The sequence below is a fragment of the Malaclemys terrapin genome, chromosome 21 (genome assembly GCF_027887155.1).
Source record: "Malaclemys terrapin pileata isolate rMalTer1 chromosome 21, rMalTer1.hap1, whole genome shotgun sequence".
Taxonomy (NCBI): Eukaryota; Metazoa; Chordata; order Testudines; family Emydidae; genus Malaclemys; species Malaclemys terrapin.
In genome coordinates, this window is record NC_071525.1 from 13687445 (window position 1) to 13713748 (window position 26304).

General features: G+C 60.5%; 1 protein-coding gene across 1 annotated transcript in view; it reads left to right on the forward strand.

The window, feature by feature from the left end:
- Window positions 1-26304, forward strand: part of KMT2B (lysine methyltransferase 2B) — a 36076-nt gene continuing 9772 nt past the window's right edge. The window contains exons 1-20 of the mRNA XM_054010758.1: window positions 1-137; window positions 6171-6246; window positions 7452-9436; window positions 16133-16231; window positions 16427-16589; window positions 17084-17330; window positions 17654-17709; window positions 20573-20821; window positions 21029-21123; window positions 21582-21680; window positions 22347-22460; window positions 22720-22866; window positions 23591-23686; window positions 23804-23921; window positions 24261-24374; window positions 24750-24934; window positions 25363-25455; window positions 25570-25677; window positions 25969-26042; window positions 26162-26283. Of these exons, the coding sequence (XP_053866733.1) occupies window positions 7559-9436; window positions 16133-16231; window positions 16427-16589; window positions 17084-17330; window positions 17654-17709; window positions 20573-20821; window positions 21029-21123; window positions 21582-21680; window positions 22347-22460; window positions 22720-22866; window positions 23591-23686; window positions 23804-23921; window positions 24261-24374; window positions 24750-24934; window positions 25363-25455; window positions 25570-25677; window positions 25969-26042; window positions 26162-26283 (4057 nt within the window). The 5' untranslated portion in view covers window positions 1-137; window positions 6171-6246; window positions 7452-7558. The remainder of the gene's footprint in view (window positions 138-6170; window positions 6247-7451; window positions 9437-16132; window positions 16232-16426; window positions 16590-17083; window positions 17331-17653; window positions 17710-20572; window positions 20822-21028; window positions 21124-21581; window positions 21681-22346; window positions 22461-22719; window positions 22867-23590; window positions 23687-23803; window positions 23922-24260; window positions 24375-24749; window positions 24935-25362; window positions 25456-25569; window positions 25678-25968; window positions 26043-26161; window positions 26284-26304) is intronic.

The following is a 26304-nucleotide window of genomic DNA, read 5'->3' on the forward strand; positions in this document are numbered from 1 at the left end:
GCCTGCCCCTGCGCGGCGGGTCCAGCGGGGACGGGCCCGGCCTGGGGGACCCGGCGCTTCGGAGCCTTCTGGGCCTGGGCTGGAGCCTGCGCCGCCTGCGGGGCCTGTTGGGCGGGGGCAGCAGCGAGGAGGAGCCGGTGAGCGGTGGGGCTGGATGTGGGGGCAGGGAGTTGGGGGGCATGAGCTGTGGAGGGAGCTTGGGAGTGTTGGGGGAGGGGCAGGGAGTTGGGGGCATGAACTGTGGGGGGAGGGAGTTGGGTGGTTAGCTGGAGCGGGGGGTAGGGACTGGGGGGATTTGAATGGAGGAGTTGGGGGTTGGGGGGCTTGAGGTAGGAACTTGGGGGGTTGGGGCTGGGGAGAGCAGCTGAGCTTGGGTAAGTCTGGAGCTGCAGCCTGGAGGAGATGAACTGAGCTGGGGGTTGATGCGCCTTGGGGTAGGAACTTGGGGGGGGGGGGAAGCTGGGGGGATCCGATAGGAAGGGAACTGGGCCGGGCTGTGGGGAGAGGGCTGGAGCTGGGAGTCGGGTTGTAGCTGGGTAGTATGTGGGCATGCAGGAGAGGTTGGGGGATGTTCTGGGGCAGTAGGAGGTGGAGCTGGGGGGGAATGTTGGGGAAGCAGTTGGGTGGCTGGGAGTCTGGGGTGCTGCTGGGGCAGGGAGCTGAGGCCCCAGGGCGGGGGGGGGTGAGGTTGGGGAATGGGGTACTGGAACCCTAGGGCTGAGTGGGGACTGAACAGTTTCCGGAGAAACTGGGAAGTATAGGGAGAAGCTGCAGAGAGCATCTCTATGGGGAAAGGAGCTGGGGCCACAGGGCTGGAGGTGTGGGGAAGGTTGAGGGGTGGGAGATCATGGAGGGTCTGTGATTCTGGGGCAGGGGGCATCTTGGGGGTGAGCTGGGTGACCTGTGGGGGTGGGTCCCTGTGGGAGGGGTGTGCGGGTGCTGGTGGGAGAGGGGAAAGTTAGGGGGCTTGGTGGACTCTAGAGCTGGGTTGAGGGGGGACCCTATGTGGGGCTGGGGCAGTGTTGGGGTTCTGCTTGGGGGCAGAGGTTGCTGTTTGTGGGGCTAGGGAGTTGTGGGTTGCAGCCCCCCAATGTTTAGAGGGGTTTGACTGCTGCATGATAGGAGGTGGTACCTGGCCAGGGGAGCCCATCCTGAAGGAGTTCTGGGTGCCCCCTTGCCTGAACAGTTCTTTTGGGCTGGGGTGGGGCAGACAAGGGTCATTGGGGAGGAGCCCTGCCCCACATGGTGTGCGTTGGGAAGCAGGAGGCACACACAGTGCCCATTTCACCCTTGCTGACTGTAGCCAGCACTGGGCTGAGCTCATCCCGACTTTTCCATGCCCCCCTCTGGAGTTTGACTTCAGAGTCTGGGCGGCAACTGGCAACGCCACCCTCAGCAGCTTCCTGACCTGCCCCGGGCATGGCACCACTCGGAGCCCTCCCTGGAAAGTCGCTGTGATCCAGTCAAAAACAACAAGGAGTCTGGTGGCACCTTAAAGACTAACAGATTTATTTGGGCATAAGCTTTCCAGTCGTGATCCAGTCGGCATCTGCCCTGGGGTCACATTTGGTTCTTTGCCCGCCCCCTCCTCAGTGCATGGGGCCCCTCTTTGTGGGCACATACAGATAGTCTCCCCCTCTGGGTGGGCCTGTGTGCAGTGAAGGGTGGGAGGTTCCCCTGTCCTGAGGAACCTCTGTGAACTGCGTGATGGTGTGGCTAATGGCCGGCAAGGTGCCTTGTTTCGGGAGCGGGGCGAGTCTCTGGCACCAGCATTCTCACCCCTTGCCACGCCCCATGCTCCTCCTGCCCGGGGCTAGTATGGCATGGATGCGCTCTCACTGTGGGCAGGCTGGCTGGTGCTGGGAGGGCTGGGTTTGGCTCTGACCTGGCCTCCCATGCAGCGCGGCGTTGAGAGCCCTGCTGGCCACAGTCTTGCACGTGGGGCAAGAGCTGCGCTGGAATCAGGAGTCGAACCCCCTGCTTAGGGAACAGGTGGTTGGAGCACTGCCACTATGGAGACTTGGGGTCCAGCCCCGGCTCTGCCACTGGTCTGCTCCCCCTCCATACCTCAGTTTCCCCACCTTTCTAAGGGGGCTGCTGACTCTGCCCTCTTTGGAAAATGATTGAAGTTTATGGATGGAGATGTGGGGCTGTCCTGGCACATGGGGTTCCTGGCCTGAACAGGCCCTTCTTTGCTAGATGCTGAACGTGCTGATCTCTGCCCCGGAGCCCGAGTCATCACTCTTGTGGCTCTCCGTGTCCACTGGGCCAGGGAACTTGCCTTTCCTGTTTGGAGAGGAAAGCTCTGCGTCTCGCCTGGTCACGGGACTCCAGGAGCCCGGCCTTGGAGAAAGGTGCCAGCCTTGCCGGAGTGGGCAGCGTTTGGGGCTGGGCCAGCTGCGGTGAGGGCAGCCATCTGACAGGGATCCCACGGGGTGGGAGGGGGTCAGCGCTGGATCAGCCTGCCCTGCAGAATGGGTTGTCTGTCTTCTGTGGATATGGGGGAGCTGGGTGCCCCCAGCCCATGGGCCTCGGGTTGCCCGGTTGCAGGGGCCTTCGGACAGGGGAGTGCAGCTGTCTTCTGCAGGGGTTACTGAGAGATGAGACCCTTGACTTGCCTGGAGCCGCAGACTCCAGCAAAGGCACTTGGGATAAAGCCACTACAGACCTGGGGCCCAGTTGGAGCCGGTGCCCCCTAGAGGGGAAAGGTGCCATGACCCATATCTTTCCCCCCTGAGCCAGCCAGTCCCTGCCCTGGGACCCGCTCAGAGCCGGAGCCCCTAGAGGGAAAGCTCCCTGCTCCGTTCCCTGCTCCTGCTATTTCTTGGCTCCATTTCGCTGTAGTTCTGCCAGTGAAAGGTTCCTGACCTAGCTGGTGCTCTTTCAAGGGGCATGTGGAGGTGGCCGCCAGTCTCCTGCCCCACCAGCAAAGGGGCTGGTTCTGTTTCCTCCTGGGGCGGAGTTACCCATGTACCAGCAGGTGGTGTGGTCTCTTGGCACCCATCCCGAGGAGTTTGTCCAGCCGTAGCTTGGCCTTGCTCTCCTGTTGCCCAGTGAAACGCTGGGTGCATCTGACCTCAGGCAGGCCTCGGCTTCCCCAGCACACAGGTGAATGTTGTCAGTGCTGTCTGCTGCTTGGGGCGGCACGTGGAGAGGGAGAGCCTGGAGGTATGAGCCTGCACAGCCCTGCATGATTGTGGCAGGGACCCAGCAGTCCCCATGCTGTGTGCCCTTGAGCTGGCAAAGCAGCCCATTGTGCTGCCCATTGTGAAGTGCCCACAACAGAGGGGCAGCACCGCCTGACTGGCAGAGAGGAGTAGGCACCGCTATGCAGGGTTCACACCCCAGGGCTGCTTCTAGCTTCTCAGTGTACCTAACTGCTGGGGCTAGTTGAGCTGAAGCATGTTATGCTGGGATGGCTCGTCCAGTGCTGAGATGCAGCCACCTCTGGGGCGGGGCAGCTAGAGAACAATCGCACATAACTACACGAGGATGCCTTGTCCAGGACTGGACAATGAGATGCAGCCACCTCTGGGGGACGCTGGGAAATAGCCACACAGGGATGGCTCATCTGGCGCTGAGATGGGGCACCTGGGGAACAGTCTCTCATGGCCCCGCTGACATGTTGCTGCTTCTGGGGTGGGGTAGCTGGTACGGCTACACGATGATGAAGTGCTCGTGTCCTTGTGTGCCTGCCATGCTCTATTGTGAAGGCAGCTGCATCTAGCGCTGGGCAAGCCTCCCTGTGTGGTGGTGTATACAGCTGTTCCCCAGCTGCTCCGCCCTAGAGGCGGCTGCATCTCAGTGCTGGGGGAGTGTAATCCGTTAAGGCCCTTGCTATCCTTTGGTGCATCTATCAAAAGCTGCTAGTGAATGGGCAACATTTCTCTTTAGGCAGGGGATGCTCCCATCCCACTGGCTAGTTGTGTCCCCCCAGCACCGCCTGATCCCACATGGTCCTGGGTACGGTGGCATGGCAGCCGGTGTGTGCACAGCTAGGGGCAACGTGCCACCAGTTCCCAGACTCCGTGTGGGACCTTGGCCGGCGGCTGCATCTCTCTGTGCCTCAGTTTCCCCGTTCTGGGGCAGCGGCTCCCCTCGCTATGGATTGCAGACTGGCTGGGGCAGGGCTGTCTCTTGGGTGTCCGAGGGGCACTGATTGTGCCTGCCGCGGGGGTCCTATGGGCGGCGTCTCAGTGTGCAGTAAGGAAGCCGGGTGAGCCTGCGCAGGTACAGCAGGAAGCCAGCGAGCCGAAGTTACTTAGTGGTTAGTTGTCAAACCAATCTGATAGCTTTCTTTGATAGGATAACGAGCCTTGTGGATAAGGGTGAAGCGGTGGATGTGGTATACCTAGACTTTAGTAAGGCATTTGATACAGTCTCGCATGACATTCTTATCGATAAACTAGGCAAATACAATTTAGAAGGGGCTACTATAAGGTGGGTGCATAACTGGCTGGATAACCGTACTCAGAGAGTTGTTATTAATGGTTCCCAATCCTGCTGGAAAGGCATAACGAGTGGGGTACTGCAGGGGTCTGTTTTGGGACCGGCGCTGTTCAATATCTTCATCAACGACTTAGATATTGGCATAGAAAGTACGCTTATTAAGTTTGCGGATGATACCAAACTGGGAGGGATTGCAACTGCTTTGGAGGACAGGGTCATAATTCAAAATGTTCTGGACAAATTGGAGAAATGGGCTGAGGTAAACAGGATGAAGTTTAACAAAGACAAATGCAAAGTGCTCCACCTAGGAAGGAAAAATCAGTTTCACACATACAGAATGGGAAGAGACTGTCTAGGAAGGAGTACGGCAGAAAGGGATCTAGGGGTTATAGTGGACCACAAGCTAAATATGAGTCAACAGTGTGATGCTGTTGCAAAAAAAGCAAACATGATTCTGGGATGTATTAACAGGTGTGTTGTGAGCAAGACACGAGAAGTCATTCTTCCGCTCTGCTCTGCTCTTCTCAGGCCTCAGCTGGAGTATTGTGTCCAGTTCTGGGCACCGCATTTTAAAAAAGATGTGGAGAAATTGGAGCGGGTCCAGAGAAGAGCAACAAGAATGATTAAAGGTCTTGAGAACATGACCTATGAAGGAAGGCTGAAAGAATTGGGTTTGTTTAGTTTGGAAAAGAGAAGACTGAGAGGGGACATGATAGCAGTTTTCAGGTATTTAAAAGGGTGTCATAAGGAGGAGGGAGAAAACTTGTTCACCTTAGCCTCTAAGGATAGAACCAGAAGCAATGGGTTTAAACTGCAGCAAGGGAGGTCTAGGTTGGACATTAGGAAAAAGTTCCTAACTGTCAGGGTGGTTAAACACTGGAATAAATTGCCTAGGGAGGTTGTGGAATCTCCATCTCTGGAGATATTTAAGAGTAGGTTAGATAAATGTCTATCAGGGATGGTCTAGACAGTATTTGGTCCTGCCATGTGGGCAGGGGACTGGACTCGATGACCTCTCGAGGTCCCTTCCAGTCCTAGAATCTATGAATCTATGAATTAGTGCTGGGTGGGCTCCACTGCCTGCCCCACCCAGGGGCTTCTGGGAGCACGGCGGCTGGGCTGCTGGAGGAGGGATTGGTCCCAATGGCCTGTCCAGGCCTCACCCTGGGTACAATCCCACTGACAATGGGTGAAGCGCTCGCCCCATCTGGTGGCTTGAGGGAAGTCTGTGTCCCTGTGACAGGGAGCCCCCACCGCTGTAGCATGGAGCTGACCGGGCTCATCTCTTCTCCTCATGCTGGCCTGGCAGTGCCCCAGTGGCTCTTCCTGATCCTTCACTGTCCCATGGCGGGGCTGTGCAAGCCTCCCCGTCTGGGCACTTGCTTCCAGCTGTGTGGCATGTCAGTAGGTTGGGGCCAGTGGAAGGGGTGTGGGGGGATAGCTGCTGGGTGGGTGGGGCCTAAGGGGTGTGGGCATGGCCACCTCTAGTTGCTCCGAATAGGTGTGTTGGATGGGGTCTGGGGGGTATGGCTGGGGCCAGGTGGGTGGCGTCATCTTGGGGGGGAAATGGGAGGGTGGGACCTGGGCCTATGGGTGGGCCCAGCTTGGTGCTGCTTGGAATAGGTCTGTGTAGCAAGGGGTGGCTGGAGCTCATGTTGGGGGGCTGGAGCTTGGTACCCTCCATCTAACCACAGCCCCTTTCTGTTTTTCCCCCCCTGCAGGAAGAGTTCCAGGGCTTCCCTCCCGATGAGCCTGTCTCGCAGAGTTCCTTGCGCGCTGCCCTGCGCTCCCAGAGAGGTGAGGGCACCAGCCGGCCTGACCCCATGCGGATGTCCCCTCGATCTGGCACCGGGGAGGTGTCAGCACTGGTGTCCCGTGTCCTCAGCCTCCTGTCACATCTCCTGTGCCATGCTTCTTCACAGGGCCCTTGGGGTTCCCTAGCCCCCTTGGCTGGCACCACTGCAAAGGGCCTGGCTGTCTCTGGCTGCAACGGGGCTGCTGCTTGGACACTACCTCTGACCCACAGGGGTCAGCCTCGCAGCACAAGGCCTTGCATGAACACCGATCTTGTGCATTATAACGGTGTCTCTTGGGCTCCCCCTACCTACCGCCATAGGGTGGGTCCAGTTACACCAGCCATAGCTCATGCCTGCAGGGGACAGGGAATTGCTTCTCTTCTGCCTGAAACTGCTTGGCCACACCAGCTTCCTGCAGTGCCCAGGGCGCCTGGTCAGGGCGAGGGCCCCTCCTGGGGACGCAGTGCTGGCTCCAGCCAGTGAACGTGGGATTCACTTTGTCCAGTGCCCACAGCTCCTCGGCTTTCCGGCTCTGTGTTCGCAGCACATTTCCATCGTGGAACGGGAGGGAGAGATGTGTAGTGGGGGGTGGCTGGGAGGAGGGCTGCTGGACACGCTGGGGCTCTGCCGCTGACTCCTGGTGTCACCCTGAGCAGCTCACTGCTTCTCCCTGGGCCTCAGTTTTCCCATCTGTGGAATGGGGATAATCCACCTCTGGCTGTTCAGACTGTGAGCTCTTTAGGCAGGGCCTGTCTCTCGCTGTGTCTGTGCAGCACCTGGCACAATGGGGCTCTGGTCTCAGTGGGCAGGGCCTGTCTCTGTGTGTCTGGGCAGCGGCCGGCATGCTGAAAGAACCTCGCTCTAACTGCTATGGGGGTGTCTGTGCAGTGCCTGGCACAGTGAGGGGATCTCATCTCAGTTGGGGTGCCCTGGTACGAATGGGGTCCAGTCTCTCTACTGCAGGGCACACAGTGCCACCCCCAGTGGTAAGCCAGGTCTTGGTTGGGGTGATGGCTGCTGTCCCCCCAGGGTTAAGCCAGGCCTTGTGGTGATGGCTGCTGTCACCCCCCAGCATTGGGGGCCTGGGATGGAGTTGCCACATGTTAACCACCCTTGCTAGCTGATTGGCTGGGTGTACGGTGGTGCATGGGTGGGATCCCGAGTCCTAAACCCCCTGGTTCACCCCCCTCCCATTTCTCGTTGCAGGCGTGTCGCCCCAAGCCAGTGGCAGGAAGAAGAGGGACGTATCCCTGCTTGCAGTCCCCTCCAAGGCACCGGCCAAGCCAAGGAAGGGCGAGGCCCACCGGGAGCGCATGGTCAAGGCCCTGGCCGAGCTGCTCCAGAGATCTAGGCCCCCACTGGCCAGGCCCCCTCTGGGCGCCAACCCCACCCAAGCCACCAGGACGCCTTCTGAGCAGGACCCAGGGCCCTCTGAGGCCATGCCCCCTTCCCCATCCTCCAGCAGCCCCTCAAGGGGGCAGAGCCACGACCCCATGGTGCCCCACCGGCCGCGGGGCCGCCCCCGCGGCTCCTTCAAGAAGAAGCCGGGAGCCCCTCAGCGGGGTGCCAAGGCTCCCAGCACTGCCCCAGCGCCCCCCAGAAAGAGCCGGGGGCTGGCCTCAGGTGCCAGCCCGAGCTCCCGGAGGAAGGGCCCTGGGCGTGGGCGGAAGAAATTGCCCTTGCTGCTCAAGTTTGTCTCCAAAGCAAAACGGCTGAAGTCGGGGCGGGTGGCGTTGGCCCGTGCCGGGCTAAAGCCCCCCGTGGGCAGGAAGAGGGGCAGCAAGAGGAGGAAGAGCAGCCCACCAAGGAGGAGGGATGTTTTGCCGGGGGACTCCCCCACTCCCCCTGCCCCCCCTCCAGAGCAGCTGCCGCATGAGGCACCAGCCGAGCCGGCCTCTCCGACCCAAGCCCGGTGGAAGCGGCGGAGACGGGCGCGGTGGCCGGCCCGGCGCGAGGTCGCTGTGGAGGAGAGGCCGGCATCGCCCCTGTGTCCGGCCCAGGCAGAGGAGGAGTCAGCTGCCCCGGCCTCCATCGCCCAGTCCACACGGGCACAGTGTCTGAAACGGGGGCGGGGCCGGCCGCCCCTCACCCCCAGTCAGCGGGCCGAGCGGGTGGCAGCTGCCCAGCGGGAGGGGGCTGGCACGGTGGGTGAGGAGCCCCCTGGGCACAAAGCCACCTTCCTGAAGAACATCCGCCAGTTCATCATGCCCGTGGTGAGCGCCCGCTCCTGCCGCCTCATCCGTCCTCCCCGGCGCTTTATGGACGAGCCCCCCCGACGAGCCCCCCGGGCCAAGGCCCCTGAAATGGGGGGGCCACCCCGTGGGGAGCCCCTGGTCCCACAGCAAGCCCCTGGCCAGGAGGTGGGACCTGGCCAGCCCCCCCGCTCGCCTGACGAATACCCCTCCCCCCTCTCGTCACCCCCTCCTTCCCCTGGCCTTTCGCCCCCAGCTTCCCCTCCTCCCACCCTCCTTGGCAAGCGGCGCTCTATCCTGCGGGAGCCCACCTTCCGCTGGACCTCCCTCAGCACCTCGCCACCTCTGCCCCCTGAGGCGGGCAAGTCCCTCTTCCGGCTGCCCCCTGAGGAGCCCCACCTCTTCCCGCCTGGCCCCCTCCTTTCCCCTTCCCCGCCGGCCAGGCGGCCCCCACTGCTCCGGGCCCCTCAGTTCACCCCCAGCGAGGCTCACCTGAAGATCTACGAGTCACTGACAGTGTCGGCTGAGGAGCAGGAGCCTGTGTGCCTCAGCGAGGCTGGGAAGGACCCCCCACTGTCCCCTGTGCCCCGGCCAGAGCCCCCCTCTCCCCACTACGAGCCCGTGATGACCCGCAGTGGCAAGCGGCTGCTGGGCCGAACCAACCACCTGACCCTGCCCCTCTTTGGGGAGTCCCCCCAGCACCTGCCTGGCCCCCCGGACACGGAGCTGATCAAGATGGAGGACGTGGATGTGCCAGGCGTGGTGCGTAAGGTGGCCATCCGCCGCGTGGCCTCGCTGGCGAGCCATGAGTCCGAGGAGGAGGAGGGTTCTGGGTGCGAGGCCGAGGAGCAGGTTGCTGCGGCGCCCACCCGGGAGGAGGCAGCGCCGGCTGCACAGCCGGCCCAGCTGTCGGGCATGGACAAAGTTTACAGTCTGCTGACTCGTGCCAAGGTGCAGCTCTTCAAAATCGACCAGCAGCAGCTGCTCAGATTGGCCCCGGTGAGACCGAGACCCCCGTTCGGGGGGGGGGGGGGGGGGCGGCACTGGATCTCTGGGTGACTGGGGGGGGGGGGGGGGCTGCATATGCTGACCTGTCAGCCTGCCTTAATAACAGTGCTTCCCGTGGGGCTGAGCGGTGGGGTTGGGAGTCAGGCCTCCTGGGTTCTCTCCCCAGCTCTGGGAGGGGAGTGGGGTCAAGCAGTTAGAGCAGGGGCGCTGGGAGCCAGGACTCCTGGTTTCTTTTTCGAGTGCTTGCTCATGTCTATTCCAGTATGGGTGTGCATGTGTGACATGCACGGTCACTGTAAGGCTTTTTCCCCCCTAATCGCTAGTAGTATCCGTTGGGTCGACTCTGGTGCCCCCTGGAGTGGTGCCTCCATGGCGCAGTCGATAGGCACCTGCTGTCTCCTCAGTTGCTTCTTTCTGTCTAGAACAGTCTTCTCTTGCCCAGCAATAGATCCCCTCATGGTGGTCTTCCTGAAATAGATTGTAGATAAGTGTAAATAGTTCATTAGCATAAGTATAGTGCTAGTCATTTTTCTAGTAAGCACCCACCCTGGCCCCAGGGCGGAGTTCGAACAGTGCAGCATGCCAGGCACATGCCAGTTAGTGACCCTCACATGTGCTGTTTGAAGTGCACGGGAGAGGGTCTCATCCAGGGTAAGTGCCAGATCTGTAGGAACTTCAAACCAAGAACCCAAAAAGAGAGAGAGAATCGACTGAAGTTCCTACTTACGGAGATGGCACTCTGTCCTGCTTCAGAGTGGTGACTGGACCCGGCACTGAGCGCTCCCTTTCCCAGGAGCGTCCCTTCGGCTCCCCGGCACACTTCTCTGGCACCCAAGAAATCTGCACCGATGACACAGCACTGTTCCCCATTACCGGGCCCGAAAAGAAGTCTGATTGGGGGCATTGGGGGATGAGTGAGCTATAATGAACCACTGTCAACCGGGTGCAAAATAACCGGCCTATTGACGCCCCTCCCGGGGGTGGGGGACCTGTCAAGTCCAGTACCAAGGAGCTCCCCATGTAGGGTGAGCCAAGAAAAGGACACGAAGCTGGCAGCACCAGAGGCGTATGGGGCAGTGCAAAACCTCTTACCCCTCCAGGTAGCACTGTCTCCAAACTGGGGGCCTACAGGGACAAGTCAGGCCGCAGGGCCCAGCCTTAAGAGGGCAATCACCAGTCCTGGACGAGCCTGCGAAGATGGCGATGCACCGCCTTCCGTCTCACTTGTCGTTGGGAGACTCAGCAGCCAGGCCATGCTTGCTGCAGCGACGCCTTGCCTAGATGCCGGTCTCATCCCTGGCATCCGGCTAGTAGTTGCGGCGCCACTCCCTATCAAGGCAAAGTCATTTGGCACCATGAGGCACAGTGCCACCCTGGTCACCTAGGAGCCAGTCCTTGAGCTCCAAATCTCAGGCAGAGTCATGTGCCTTGCGAGGGACCAGACCTTGGGCACATCAGACCCCCCCAAGGGTATGGCCCAGGGACTTGTCCCACCAGCATGGGATACCGGCCAATGGCAGATGCTGGACCCCTTGGCCGCACATGGTCCAGGGCTCCCATGGGGGATGCTCCTTTTCGGCACTGTCAGAGACAAGGGCACCCCCTCCATCCCTGTTGGAAAGAGGATTGGTTCCTGGGGCTGCAATCAGGGATCCTCAAGTGACACCGGCAGGAGACTGCCAGGGCTGGAGGAGGACCAGGCACCGTGAACAGTCCAGATCACTTTTGTCACCCTCCCCTGACGAGGCAGTGGTGGGCATGGCTGTAGCCCCGACACAGGATGCCTACAAAGCCCACCAGGAGCTCCTGCGTTGGATGGCTCAGAACCTTAACCTCCAGAGAGAGGAGATTGTGGGGTCAGCCCAGCATTGGAGGACATTGACTGCTTCGGGGCCAGCAAGAATTGCCCTGCCCCTGAACGAGGCCATTCTGCAGCCCATGAGGGCCTTGTGGCAGACCCTGGCCTTTCTCCAGCCTACGGCCAAGTGGGTGGAGAGGAAGTATTTCCTCCCCCATAAGAGTTACGAATACCTTTATACTGGGCTCCTTGGTTGTCGCTGCAGCCGACAAGAAGGAGAGAAGAACAGGAGTACTTGTGGCACCTTAGAGACTAACAAATTTATTAGAGCATAAGCTTTCGTGGACTACAGCCCACTTCTTCGGATGCATATGGAATGGAACATATATTGAGGAGATGTATATATATACACATACAGAGAGCATAAACAGGTGGGAGTTGTCGCTTACAGACAACCCCCCAACCTAAAGCAAATACTCACCAGCAACCACACATCACTGAACAAAACCACTAACCCAGGAACCTATCCTTGTAACAAACCCCGATGCCAACTCTGTCCACATATCTATTCAAGTGACATCATCATAGGACCTAATCACATCAGCCATACCATCAGGGGCTCGTTCACCTGCACATCTACCAATGTGATATATGCCATCATGTGCCAGCAATGCCCCTCTGCCATGTACATTGGCCAAACCGGACACTCTCTACGCAAAAGAATTAATGGACACAAATCTGACATCAGGAATCAAAATACTCAAAAACCAGTGGGAGAACACTTTAACCTGTCTGGTCATTCAGTGACAGACCTGCGGGTGGCTATATTACAACAGAAAAACTTCAAAAACAAACTCCGAGAGACTGCTGAGCTAGAATTGATATGCAAACTAGACACAATCAACTCCGGTTTGAATAAGGACTGGGAATGGCTGAGCCATTACAAACATTGATTCTATCTCCCCTTGTAAGTATGCTCACACTTATCAAACTGTCTGTACTGGGCTATCTTGATTATCACTTCAAAAGTTTTTTTTCTCTTAATTAATTGGCCTCTCAGAGTTGGTAGACAATTCCCACCTGTTTATGCTCTCTGTATGTGTGTATATATATCTCCTCATTATATGTTCCATTCTATATGCATCCGAAGAAGTGGGCAGTAGCCCACGAAAGCTTATGCTCTAATAAATTTGTTAGTCTCTAAGGTGCCACAAGTACTCCTGGTCTTCTTTTTGCGGATACAGACTAACACGGCTGCTACTCTGAAAGAAGGAGAGAGGCGAGGGCAGCAGGGGGCCAAAGAGGCAAAGAAGTTGGACCTCCTGGGGAGGAAAATCTACTCCACAGGGGGCCTCCCGCTTAGGGTCACGAACCACCAGGCTCAGTTTAGCTCACGATTTTATTTCCTGGTCAGCGGTGCAGAAATTTAGAGAGCTCTTGCCCTCTGACTCTAGGGCTATGTCTACACGACACAGCTTTTAGTAACGTGGCTGTGTTGCTACAGCCATGCCGCTAAAAGTTGGGCTGTGGAGCCGCTGTTTGTCAGCTATCCTGCTGACAAAAAACTTCCACCCCCAATGAGCAGCGAGTGCGTTGTCGGCAGGAGAGCGCTTCTGCCGACAGTGTGCTGTTCACACTGGCACTAAACTTTTCTTTCTTTTTTTTTTTTTTTTTTAACAGCTCTGAAAGACAGAAGTTTTGTCGTTCAATTGCCAGTGTATATAGCCTAGAGCAGAATTTGCTGCCATGACTGAAGAGGGCAGGGCCATAGCCAAGGCATCCCTCTAGCTGGCCCTAGACGCAGACGCAGCGGCCTGGGTGATGGCTACTGAAGTTCTTGGCTTCAGTCATCAGGCCTCCCCCATGAATCCAGTCCTTATTTTCAGAACAAACTGATTCCCAGCTGCACAGCCTGAAAGATTCAAGGGTGACCATAAAAAGCAACAGAGGGTCCTGTGGCACCTTTAAGACTAACAGAAGTATTGGGAGCATAAGCTTTCGTGGGTAAGAACCTCACTTCTTCAGATGCAAGTAATGGAAATCTCCAGAGGCAGGTATAAATCAGTGTGGAGATAACGAGGTTAGTTCAATCAGGGAGGGTGAGGTGCTCTGCTAGCAGTTGAGGTGTGACCACCAAGGGAGGAGAAACTGTTTCTGTAGTTGGATAGCCATTCACAGTCTTTGTTTAATCCTGATCTGATGGTGTCAAATTTGCAAATGACCCGGAGCTCAGCAGTTTCTCTTTGGAGTCTGGTCCTGAAGTTTTTTTGCTGTAAGGTGGCTACCTTTACATCTGCTATTGTGTGGCCAGGGAGGTTGAAGTGTTCTCCTACAGGTTTTTGTATATTGCCATTCCTGATATCTGACTTGTGTCCATTTATCCTCTTGCGTAGTGACTGTCCAGTTTGGCCAATGTACATAGCAGAGGGGCATTGCTGGCACATGATGGCATATATAACATTGGTGGATGTGCAGGTGAATGAGCCGGTGATGTTGTAGCTGATCTGGTTAGGTCCTGTGATGGTGTTGCTGGTGTAGATATGTGGACAGAGTTGGCATCGAGGTTTGTTGCATGGGTTGGTTCCTGAGTTAGTCATTATGGTGCGGTGCGTGGTTGCTGGTGAGAATATGCTTAAGGTTGGCGAGTTGTCTGTGGGCGAGGACTGGCCTGCCTCCCAAGGTCTGTGAAAGTGAGGGATCGTTGTCCAGGATGGGTTGTTGATCACTGATGATGCGTTGGAGAGATTTAAGCTGGGGACTGTAGGTGATGGCCAGTGGAGTTCTGTTGGTTTCTTTTTTGGGCCTGTCTTGTAGCAGGAGGCTTCTGGGTACATGTCTGGCTCTGTTGATTTGTTTCTTTATTTCCTTGTGTGGGTATCGTAGTTTTGAGAATGCTTGGTGAAGATCTTGTAGGTGTTGGTCTCTGTCTGAGGGGTTGGAGCAGATGCGATTGTACCTCAGTGCTTGGCTGTAGACGATGGATCGTGTGGTGTGTCCGGGGTGGAAGCTGGAGGCATGAAGGTAGGCGTAGCGGTCGGATTTTCAGTATAGGGTGGTGTTAACGTGGCCATCGCTTATTTGTACGGTGGTGTCTAGGAAGTGGACCTCCCGTGTAGATTGGTCCAGGCTGAGGTTGATGGTGGGGTGGAAGCTGTTGAAATCATGGTGGAATTCTTCCAGGGTCTCCTTCCCATGGGTCCAGATGATGAAGATGTCATCAATGTAGCTTAGGTAGAGAAGGGGCGTGAGTGGACGAGAGCTGAGGAAGCGTTGTTCCAGGTCAGCCATAAAAATGTTGGCATATCATGGGGCCATGCGGGTGCCCATAGCGGTGCCACTGGTCTGGAGGTATATATTGTCACCAAATTTGAAATAATTGTGCGTGAGGATAAAGTCACAGAGCTCAGCAATAAGTTGTGCTGTGTCATCATCAGGGATACTGTTCCTGACAGCATGTATTCCATCTGTGTGTGGGATGTTTGTATAGAGCCTCTACATCCATGGTGGCTAGGATGGTGTTTTCTGGGAGGTCACCAATGCACTGTAGTTTTCTCAGGAAATCTGTGGAAATCTCTGGACGTTAGACGCAGGACTGGCTCGATCATTTTTGCCGCCCCAAGTGCAAAAAAAAAGCCACTCGGACTGTGCCGACCCAAGAATAGACGGAATGCCGCCCCAGGCACGTGCTTTCTCTGCTGGTGCCTGGAGCTGTCCCTGTTTAGAGGTGCTCTGGCCTTTTACATAGAAAGGACCAAACCCTTTTGAAAGTCCACCCAGTTATTTGTTGCTGTTGCAGAAAGGACGAAAGGCAGTGTGGTCTTGGCATGGAGGATCTCCTTCTGGATAATGTCCTGCATCTGCACATGCTATGGCCTGGCGAAGGTGGCTCCCCCCATGCTTAACAGCACACTCCACACGGTCCCAGGCCTCACCAGCAGCGTTCATGGCTCATGCTCTGGCTGTAGATATCTGCAAGGTGGTGACCTGGTCCTCTGTCCGCACATTAATGGGCAGTTCGCCCTCACCCAGCAGGCAAGGAATGATGCAGCCTTCGGGGCAGTGCTCTTTCACTCTGTCTCACAGGAACTCCGACCCCACCCATTGACAGAATGCGTGGGAGTCCCCTATGCTGGGATGGCCATGAGCAAGCACTGCAAGAAGAAGAGATGGTTACTAACCTTTCCGTAACTCCTGTTCTTCAAGATGTTGCTCACGTCCATCCCCCAACCCACCCACCTGCCCCTCTGTTGAAGTTGCTGCCTCCTCAGTTCCTTCTTGCCAGCAGTTGCCTATCTACCGTGCCATGGAGGTGCTACTCCAGGGGGCACCAGAGCCAAGCTGATGGATATCAGTAGGGGAAAAAGTCTTCCAGCGGCGATGCGCACAGGCCCATACTGGAATGGGCATGAGCAAGCACTCGAAAAACCACCGTTACGGGAAGGGCAGTAACTGTCTTTTTCTCCCCAGCTCTGGGAGGGGAAGTGTGTGTGTGTGTGTGTGTGTGTGTGTGGGGGGGGGGGGGGTTCTGTCCCTAACTTTGGGAGAGGGAATAAGTAGAGGCGGGGCTAGGAGCCAGAACTCCCGGGTTCTGTCCCCAGCTCTGGAAGAGGAGTGGCATCTATTAGAGCATGGGCGACGGGGGTGTAGCTGGGAGCCAGGACTCCTGGGTTCTATCCACGGCTCTAGGAATCCTGGCTCCCAGCCTTCTGCTTTAACCCACTAGACCCCACTCCTTTCCCACAGCAAGGGAGAGAACCCAGCAGTGCTGGGTACCCAATGCCTTAACCAAGCCCACCCACGCCTCAGAGCCAGGGACAGGTGTCTGGTGCTGGGTCCCTGTAGCTCTGGCTGTGCCATCATAGCTCCGTCTGTCTGTCTCCTGCCTGCAGCCATCACCCAGCGTCAAATCGGAGGAGACTGCAGAGGCTGTGCCAGGGGAGGCTGAGCCAGACCTGGCCAGCACGGACAGGAACGAGACCAGGAAACTGGTATGCTGGGCTGGGAGCTGGATCGCTACCACTGTGTGCGCGTGTCTGTGGGGGGGGAGGATATATCTTCTCCAGCCCTGCTCTGTATACCCGCTTCCAGTGGTTGGGGAGCGGAGCAGCCTCTTGGCCCCGTGATGCTCCCTGCAGGAGGGTTTCTCTTCCCCTGGTACCCACCCTGTCATGATGTCCCCGCAGGGCCAGGAGTCCCCAGTGCAGGGCCCCCGGATCAAGCATGTGTGCCGGCATGCGGCAGTGGCGCTGGGCCAGTCGCGTGCCATGGTGCCAGAGGACGTGCCCCGCCTGAGCGCCCTACCCCTGCGCGAGCGGGAGGAGATCGCTGCCTCACCGGCCGCCGAGGGTGAGTATGGAGGCAGTGCCCACTCCTCCGGGGCAGAGCTGGGGCACGGCCACCGGCCCAGCCGGGATGCGTGCCATGCAGGGCTGTCCCTGGGAGAGAGACTGTGAGTGACTCTTCCATCGCCATCAATGCTGGCCTTGAGGGGGCGCCAGGGGGTGGTGGGCTGCGTTGGGGGAGGGGCGGGTGGGGGCTGCGCTATGGGATGGCTTGGCAGGGTGTGTCATGCTGTGGGGGCGGGCTGGCAGGTCTCCGGGAGGGGCAGGAGGGGGTGGCTTGGCAGGGTGTGCCATGCTGCGGGGTCGGAGTGGAAGGGCTGGGGGGGGGGGTGCTGTGCTATGGGGTGGCTTGGCAGGGGATGCCATGCTGTGGGGGCAGGGTGGGAGGGCTTGGAGGGGGACGCTGGGCTACAGGGTGCTGTCCTGTAGGCAGCTCTATGCTGCACAGGGTGGGGCCCAGGGTGCCCCCCGGTAATCCCCCTGCTGTCTGCCCCGCAGAGACCTCCTCGGCCTCAGAGAGTGAGGGTGGGCGAGCACGACGGGGGAAGGTGGAGCCAGTGGCAGTGAAAGCCCCGCCCTCCACGCGCCGCCCTGCCACCCACCACCATCACTCAGGCAAGAAGAACCGCATGACCCGCTGCGGCAAGTGCAAGGGTTGTCTGAAGCTGCAGGACTGCGGGGCCTGTGTCAACTGCCTGGACAAGCCCAAGTTCGGGGGACCCAACACCAAGAAACAGTGCTGTGTGTGAGTGTCCCCGGGGCGGGGGGGCGGGGCGCCCGGCTGCCAGCCTGGCTTTGGGCAGGGAATGGGGCGTGGTGGTTAGAGTGGAGAGTTGGGGGCCAGGACTCCTCTGCCCCTGTGTGGCTTAAGGCAAGTCAGGTCACCTTGCCGGAGCTCCCTGTATAGTGCTCCCCCAAAGCACTGTGTGAATGCACTCGCTCCTCTGCTAGCTCCCCTGCACATCACATGTGATAGACGAAACACATACATACATACACCCTGCGTGTTGCTGCCCCCTCCTGCACCCGTGGCCCCCTCGCTCTGATTGGCTCTCTCTGCCCTGCCAGGTACCGCAAGTGCGATAAGATTGAGGCGCGCAAGATGGAGCGGCTCTCCAAGAAAGGTAATGCCAGTGCTGCTGCAGCCTGGGGGGCGGGGGGCATGGCCTGGGAGCCAGGACTCCTGGGTTCTCTCCCTGGCTCTACCAGTGTGTCTCTGAGTAACCTTTAGAGGGTCCTGGGGCTTGCCTGTGTGCTGCAGACCCCCTCTACCCTGGGTTTGTACCCTGAGCGCTGCAGGCAGTGTGTGTGGGGGGGGAGGGGTGGTCCTTTCTCTTCCCGCCCACTCTCATCTGGGGCCCATACCCCATTCTACTACAGCAAAACCGCCATGGCAGAGCCTGGAGCTCATCCTGAGGCTCTGAGCTGCATGTTCCAGGGACCTTCAGAGCTCCCCACCCTGCCCCCTGCAGCCCAGCGCCCCCTAGCATCGCCCTGGGGCATTGGCCCTGCCCCTGCTCCCTGCAGCGTGGAACCGCCAGTGGCTTAGGGGAGAGCAGCCTGCATGCTTGCCCCCTTCCCCTCCTCTTCTCCTCTCTTCCCCCCCCCCCCCCCCCCATGGGCCAGGCTGTGAATCTAGAAGCTGTCCTTGCAGAATTCTTGGATTTAGTGGATGTTGGTGCAGGGTGGGGTTGGAATGGAGCTGCAGTTCTCACTTGCTAGATCGCCAATGTCATCTTCATGTGTTTCGCAGAGAGGACCCTGTCCCCCTCAGGAGGGACACCCCTTGTTCTGCATATGTCTAACCTCCCCGGCTAGCTCCATTCCCCTGACCCTGTCCAGGAAATGCTCAGAGGTCGTAAGTAGCAAGGGCTGCAGTGGCATCTCATTAGAGTTCAGAGTTAACACAATGACAGTTAAGGTTCAGGGTTAACACAACCTGAGGTTGCCAGACTGTTATCATCATTCATGGATATTGGACTTGTTAGGGTTCAGAGTGAACACAGCAGCAAAGATGACACATGTTGATTAAGGTTCAGAGTTAACATAGTGTTGAAGTTGATGCATCTTTCTTAAGGTTCTGAGAACTTGCTGGCAAGGATGGTGCGTGAGTGGCCAGTCAGGGTTGGGGTTTACCTGGCCACGTGCACCACGCAATCCTTGTGAGGAAAGGCCCTGGGCACCCTGGCCCTGTGACACTGCTGGGCCCAGCGGGGCTGCGTGTCTTCACCAGGGCATGGCCAGGAAACTCACCAGAGGGTGTTTGCTCTGAGGCCAAGGATTGCTGAGCTTGGGGAGGCAGCGTGGCCTAGCGGATACAGCCCTGGGCTGGGACCCAGGAGACCTCTGCTCTGTTCCCAGCTCTGCCACTGGCCCGCTGGGTGAGTGGGTAAGTTGTCATCGCCCCGTGCCTCAGTTTCCCCACCGTGTGGGGTGCTTTGAGATCTGTGAATGGGGGCGTTGGAGGAGAGCTGGGTGTTCAGTGCTGCTGGGACCCCTTTGACTGCTTAGATTGTAGGGGCTGTTGCATCTGTGTGGCACCTGGCCTGTCAGGGGAGGGGGAAGCTTTTAAGATCGGGCAGGATCTGTGGGCGCTGCACCCGACCCATCCTGCTGTGGGTAGCCCAGCCCTCCCCACCTGTCCTGTGGCTGAGGAGGGAAACTGGCCCAGCCCCACCGCCTTGTCCTTTGTCCTCCCTCCCAGCTCACCCAGAGCCGGGCAGGGGGCCAAACCCAGCTCCGTGGGGCAGCAGCGAGCCTGCCAGGGGGTTCCCCTCCAGCACGGTGGGGCAGGGAGAGCTGGGGGGCAGGAGGAGGCTGCAGCAGGTACCTGGGGGGGAGCTGGGGAGGGGGCCTGAGCTGGGGGGCAGTCAGGCTGCTCTGTGCTGCTGTCAGTGGGGGAAGGCTCAAGGTGGGTGGGTGGGTCCCAGCCCCTTGGGGAGGGGGAGTGGAATGGGGGGGCTGCATGTACTTGGGGGAGGGGAAGGGGGAGATCTGTGTGTGGTTGTGAGCCATGTGTGGCGGGGGGGGGTTGAGAGAGAACGGGTGGGGTGGAGTCTGGTGCTGGGTGTGTAAATGGGGGAGGGGTGTTGAGGATGTGTGAATGCGGGGAGAGGGGAGTCCTGGGGTGTATATCAATGGGACAGGGGAGGGGAGCCCTGCAGGGCGTTGGAGGGGAGGAAGCTGTTCACAAAACCAGACCTGCTCCAGCATTAGGCTGGGAGCCAGGACTCCTGTGTTCTATCCTGTCCCTTCTCTCCCCCACTTCCCCATGTGGGGCCCCTGCCTCCTCTGTGCTCTGTCTGCAGGTCACAGGCTCCTGGGGCAGGGCCCATCCCTACAGCATCTGGGTCAGTGTTTGGGGTGGGGGTGGAGGGGGTGTACAGAGCCCAATGGGGTGGGGTGTGATCTCTGGTCCCAGCCCAGCATGCCGAGCATTCACTCGGGTGCCTGGTCCCATGGGGGGGTGAGGGGAGATCTTGAGTGTGGGAGGCAGGCATGAGCTGGGTGGTCGTGTTGGCTGGAGGTGGGTGCTGAGAGCAGCCACAGTGGGACAGTTCAGGAGGCTGCTGCATATGTGGTGCTCGGTGGGGTGGATGGGTCTGCGACCTCCTGAGAGGCGCCGGGCTGTGTGTGTGTGTGGGGGGGGGGGGGCTGCTGCAGCACTGCTGCGTATCAGTGTCTGGGGCCTGTCTGTGTCTCTGAGCTGCTCCCATGGCGCATGGGACCTGTCTGTGTTTTGGTTGCCCCCTGTGGTTTGTGTGGTTGTGGAGCTGGCGGTGGCGTGATGCTGTAGGGCTGTGTCTCTTGGCCACCCTGTGGTGGGACTGGTGCCTGCAGATCACACAGTGACAGGGCCAGCGGTGCCATGGGCCCCCTGCTTCAGTGTCTCTTGGCCGCCCACAGGTCGCATGGCGGTGGGGCTGGTGGCTCCATGGGGCTGGCGGTGCCATGGGCCCCATGTCTGTGTGTTTCTGCTGCCTGCAGGTCGCACGGTGGTGAAGCCGGTGGTAGCGCGGGACTCGGAGGACTCACAGGAGGAATTCCCGGCACCCTGGGAGCTGATGCTGGGTGCGACAGAGACAGCAGAGCAGGAGGCCCTGCTGCAGCGCAAGTCGGCCCGACGCTGTGTCAAGCAGAGACCCTCCTACGACATCTTTGAGTCCACAGACGACTCGGACGCCGAGCCCCGGCCCGGCTCCACCACACCCCGCAGGAAGCCCTCCCGCGACTCGGGTGAGCCGCCCTGCTGGGACCTCTGTCCCCCCTCCACCGCATAGGGGCTGGTTACCTTCTCCCCATGCCAGGTTGCTGGTTTCCCCCACCTGTGTATTGGGTGCCTGGCTCTGGCGTGCAAAGGGGCCAGGGCCAGGGAGGTGGCTGTGGCAGTGGGTGGGGGCTGGGGCTGGTTGGCCCTCTAACCATCTCTTTGCCCCCCCCCAGACCTGCTCCCCATGGAGGCAGAGGAGCAGAGCCGACCGCGGAGAACGCCGCTGCAGCCCGTCGTACAGCTCAAGGCGAGGAGGCGGTTGGAGAAGGTGAGGTGGCCCCGGCCACAGAGTGGGCAGTGTATGGGTTTGATGCCCCAACACCCCAGCACTGAAAGGACCCAGGCCCAGAGCAGAGGGAGAGGAGCTTGCATGGGGCACGGGGATCCCAGTTCCGCCACAATCATGGCTAGTTGTGGGTGGGCAGGCAGGGGTCTGCCAGGATGGAGAACCCCACCTTGTTCCATCCAGGCCTCCACATGACTGGTACAGCTCTCACTGGCTGGTTTCCTGCCCTATGAGCCAGCCACTCTCCTGTCTTGTGGCTGGATCGGGGCCAGCGCCCCCCAGAGTGGAAAGGCCCTGTGTCCCTTTCCCCACCCCTATGACCCAGCCAGTCCCCTGCCCTGGAGTCAGATGGGCGCTGGTGCCCCCTAGAGGGTGCAGGTCCCCTGCCTTCTCCTCCCCCCCCCCATCCCCCACACACACTGACTCCCTGCTCCCCCCAGGACACTCTCTCCTCCGGCTCATTCCCTTCCTTCCCCAACGGCTGGAACGGGAAGCAGAAATCCACTGACGGTGTCCACCGGCTACGCGTTGACTTCAAGGTGAGGGGGCAGCACTTCCTCGTCCCCAGCATCGGGCAGAATCCGCACCCAGTTTGGCCCCGCTGCGGGAGGGGGGTCCGCACTGGCTCCACACCTCGGAGCGAGCCTCCAGCCCCCTCCCCTTGAGGTGTTGACACAGGGCAGCTCAGTCCCACATGGGTGATGGGGCAAAGGAATGAAGCCCCTTTCTGCTGCCGGTGCCCCCCCGCCGGGCAGGGCTGGAGGAAGGGCTGGCAGGGGACTGGGGAATGGAGGTGATCAGGCCCCTCTGGGAGCTGGCAGGGTGCCACCCCCTCCCTCAGGTGTCCAGAGGGTCGCCATGCCCTGCCCCCCCTTCAGGTGTGCCCATTGGCTGTTCCTCACCCCATGGTTGCATTGGGGGTGGGGAGGCTGGTCCCTGTGCTGCCAGGGCCCTCGTGTGCCACTGCCCTCTGAGCTGGGGGGCGCCGCTGAGCCATGGGGTCGGCGTAGGGGAGTGTGAGTGAAATCTTCAGCCTTTGCCCCACGGTGTGACCGGGATCCTGTGGGAGGGGGGGGAGGGGGGTCCAGAGGGTGGCATGGCTCTGTGCCCCTGGCTGCTGCCCCAGCTTATGTGGTCCCAGCCAGCCGTCTGTGGGCAGGGCGAGAGGCTCACAGCTCTGGTGGGGTGGGCACTGTCTCTTGCAGGAGGACTGTGACTTGGAGAATGTGTGGCTGATGGGGGGGCTCAGCATCCTGACCTCTGTGTCCGTCACTGCCCAGCTCATGTGCCTGCTCTGCGCCAGCAAGGGTTTCCATGAGGTGAGCACGTGGCGCCCAGATGCCGGGGTTTTCTCCCTGCTCTGGGGGCAGGGGGTCTAGTTGTTAGAGCGGGCAGGGGGTGCTGGGTTCCTCCCGCTCTGGAGGTGGGGGGGTCTAATAGTTGGGGCGGGGGAGGGCTGGGAGCCCAGACACCAGTTTCCCTCCTCCTGGCTCTGAGGGCAGGGGGACTGGGATCCAGGACGCCTGGGTTCCCTCCCGCTCTGAGCGGAGCCATCTCATCGGCCCGTCCCCTCCCCAGCTGGTGTTCTGCCAGGTTTGCTGCGACCCCTTCCACGTGTTCTGCCTGGAGGAGGACGAGCAGCCGCAGCGGGAGCAGGAGGAGAACTGGTGCTGTCGTCGCTGCAAATTCTGCCATGTGTGCGGGCGCAAGAACAAGGTCTCCAAGGTAGGTGCCCTGGAAGAGGTTGGGGCCCTTCCCTCCAGGCAGCGTTAGCCTGTGCCCCAGAGTGGTGCTAGGGGGCACTGTACTGCAGGGAGCAGGGCAGGGGCTCTCCCTGGCAGTTGGGGCTGGCCCTGATGCCCTAGAACGGCGCTAGGGGGTGCTGTGCTACAGGGAGTGGGGTAGGAGCTCTCCCTGGCAGTCAGAGCTGGCCCCAATGCCCCAGGGCAGCGCTAGGGGGCGCTGTGCTGCAGGGGTTGTGGTGGCTCTCCCTGGCAGTTGGGGCTGGCTCTGATGCCCAGCGTTGAGGTCCGTCTTTCCCCTGCGCTGTACACCCACCACCTGAGTCCTCTGGGTTACATACAGTCCTTTGCCGCCAAAAGCCGGGTGTGAAGCCGTTAGTCTCCCCTTGGGTGATCCCATTCTGCTCCCTGAAATCCCCCACATTGGCAAAGTGACCAGGGCTCTGCTTTGGTTTTTGCCCAAACCTGGCAATGCTGGGCAGCAGGGACATGTCTTAGTGCCAGGTGAAGGGTCCCTGGGTGACCAGCCCTCTGCCCCACCCCAGAGGGAGCCGGACAAGGGGGCCCTGGGTGACCAGCCCCATTCCTCACCCCAGAGGCAACTGCATCTCAGTGCTGTCCATACCCGGGCAGCGGGGGGGAATTGAGGAGGGGAGCGTAATCCATCTGTCTCTCACACCTGCCTTCTCCTTTCTGCCCTGTCACAGCCACTACTGGAGTGCGAGCGCTGCCGCAACTGCTACCACCCAGCCTGCCTGGGCCCCAACTACCCCAGCAAGCCCATCCGCAAGAAGCGGGGCTGGGTGAGCGCAGGGGCAGGACCATGCCAGGGTGGGGAGGAAAGGGGTGGGGTCTATCCTGGGATTTGGGGGGGGTGGGGTAGGGGTTCCCCACACACTAATGCTTTTGTTGGCTCCTAGATCTGCTCTGCCTGCATCCGCTGCAAGAGCTGTGGGGCTGCCCCAGGGAAGAACTGGGACACGGAGTGGTCCCACGATTACAGCCTCTGCCCCCTCTGCTCCCTGCTCTATGACAAAGGTGTGTGGGGCGGGGAATGGGGCACGCGGGGCCTTTCCCCTCTAGGCGACGCAGGGTCCCATCCAGCCCCAGAGCAGGGACTGGCTGGCTCGGGGGGGGGGGGGGGGGTAATGGGGCGTGGGGCCTTTCCCCTCCAGGGGACACGGGCTCCCATCCAGCCCCAGGGCGGGGACTGGCTGGCTCAGGGGGGCAGGGAATGGGGCGTGGGGCCTTTCTCCTCCAGGGGGTGCTGGCTCCCATCTGGCCCCAGTGCAGGATGCTGGCTCGGGGTGGGGAATGGGGCCTGTTCCCTCTGGGGGTGCTGGCCCCGTGTGCAGCACTAACCCCTCTGCCCCCCAGGTAACTACTGCCCCATCTGCTCTCACTGCTACGAGGACAACGACTACGAGAGCAAGATGATGCAATGCGCTAAGTGCGAGCACTGGGTTCACGCCAAATGCGAGGGGCTATCAGGTCAGTCTGGGGACTTTGCCCAGCGAGCTGTGCTGGGTGTCGGGGCTGGCCCTGATGGCTGGGGAGAGCCCTGCAGCACAGCACCCCCTAGCGCCCCCATCCTGACCCCTGCAGCATAACGCTCCCCACAGTGCCCTCTAGTGCTGCCCTGGGGCATCGGGGCTGGCCCTGCTGGCTAGGGAGAGCCCTGCCCCCTTCATCACAGCACCCCCTAGTGTGTCCCCTCAGTATCTGCCGCACACCCCTTTTGCCTTGGCTGCCATCTAAGCCCTGGCCCTGCTTCACTGGTCATGGCTGGCCCATTCACTCCCTGCCCCGGGGATGGGAGGCTGCGTGGGGCTGGGGCTGCCTGACCTGCTCTGCTCTCTTCCCCAGACGAGGACTACGAGATCTTGTCCAGCCTGCCAGAGAGCGTGGTCTACACCTGCCGGCCCTGCTCTGGCAGTGACAAGGCCAAGTGGCGGGATGTCCTCACCTCGGAGCTCCGCAAGGGGCTGCGCAACGTGCTGCAGGGGATGCTGGCCTCCCAGCACGCCGAGCCCCTGCTGCAGTGCGCCCAGGTACGGCCCTGCGCCCCGGAGCCAGGAGAGACCTAAGCCCCTGGCTCCCAGCGCCTCCCCTCTAACCCACCAGTCCCCATTCCCCTCCCAGCACGCCTGGAATCCACAAGTCCCCTTACCCTTCCCAGCGGGGGGGATAGAACCCAGGTGTCCTGGCTCCTAGCCCCCCTTTCCCGTTAGTCCATGTTGTTGCAGTGACACTGTCTGGTGCGCCCCCCGCCACCCCTCCTCCCCCGGCAGCCGGCTGGGAGCTGATCGTGGGGGCGTGTTTTTGGGTGCCAGGCGCACAGGGCCCATGCCAGGCGGATCAGTCTCAGCCTGTGCGGGGGGATCCTGGTCTGGGGCAGGGAACAGACTCTGGGGGGAGCAGACCCTCCCCTGCCAGCGACCTGTGGCTTTCCGGGGTGCTGACCCCTGTCTCCCCGCAGTGCTGCCCGGACGATGGCGTGAAGGTGCACCGGCGACCCTGCAACCTGCGCACCGTCAGCAAGCTCTTCGAACAGGGCCACTACAGCTCCGTGGTGAGGGGGCCGTGCGGGGCACAGATGGGGGCAAGGGAGGTGGGGGGCGGTGGGCAGTGCGGGGCAGTGGTTAGGCCCTGACCCCACGGTCGCTCTCCCCCCCCCCCCCCCCAGCACGGGTTCAGCGAGGACGTGGTGGGCATCCTGCTGCAGCACCTGGAGGAGCGTGAGGGCCTCGAGGAGGAGCAGGGCGGTCCCTCTGTCAAGGCGCTCTACATTGAGGTACCGCAGGGGAGTACCAGGGGGCGCTGCACATGGCATGCACCCAGCATGGGAAGCGAGACAGGATTCCAGGTCAGCTGGGCCCCCTGTGGGTCCGGCTGGGGGGGCAGCAGCGGTGGGCAGGGCCCCAGGGGGTGGATGCTGGGGGGGTGGCAGCAGAGCCCCGTGGGGGTGACTCAGGGGCACAAGTAGTGGGTGGGGTCCCATGGGGGTGGCTGGGGGACCCTGTGAATGTGGCAAGCATTCCCCGGCACCCCTGTGCAGCCCCCACCACTCGGCTCTCTCCCGCAGCTCATGGCACGCTCGTTCAGCTGGTTCAATGCACAGGACGCCAAGCGCTGGCAGCGGCACAGCTGCCTTCCCAAGTGAGTACCGGGGGGAGGGGTGTGGGCAGCAGGGACCTCTTGGGGTTCTGGGAGGGCTTGCGGGACTCCCCTGCCCCCGGCTCCCCTGCCGTCACGCTCTTACTCTGCCCCCCCCCCAGTGGCATGCTGCCTGACGCCGTGCTGCCCCCCTCCTCCGACCACATGTATGCACAGTGGCGCCGGCCCGAGGAGCCCAGCGCCACCGAGAACGGCCAGCTGGCACCCGGAGCCATGGGCACCAGTGAGTACGGGGGAGCTGGGA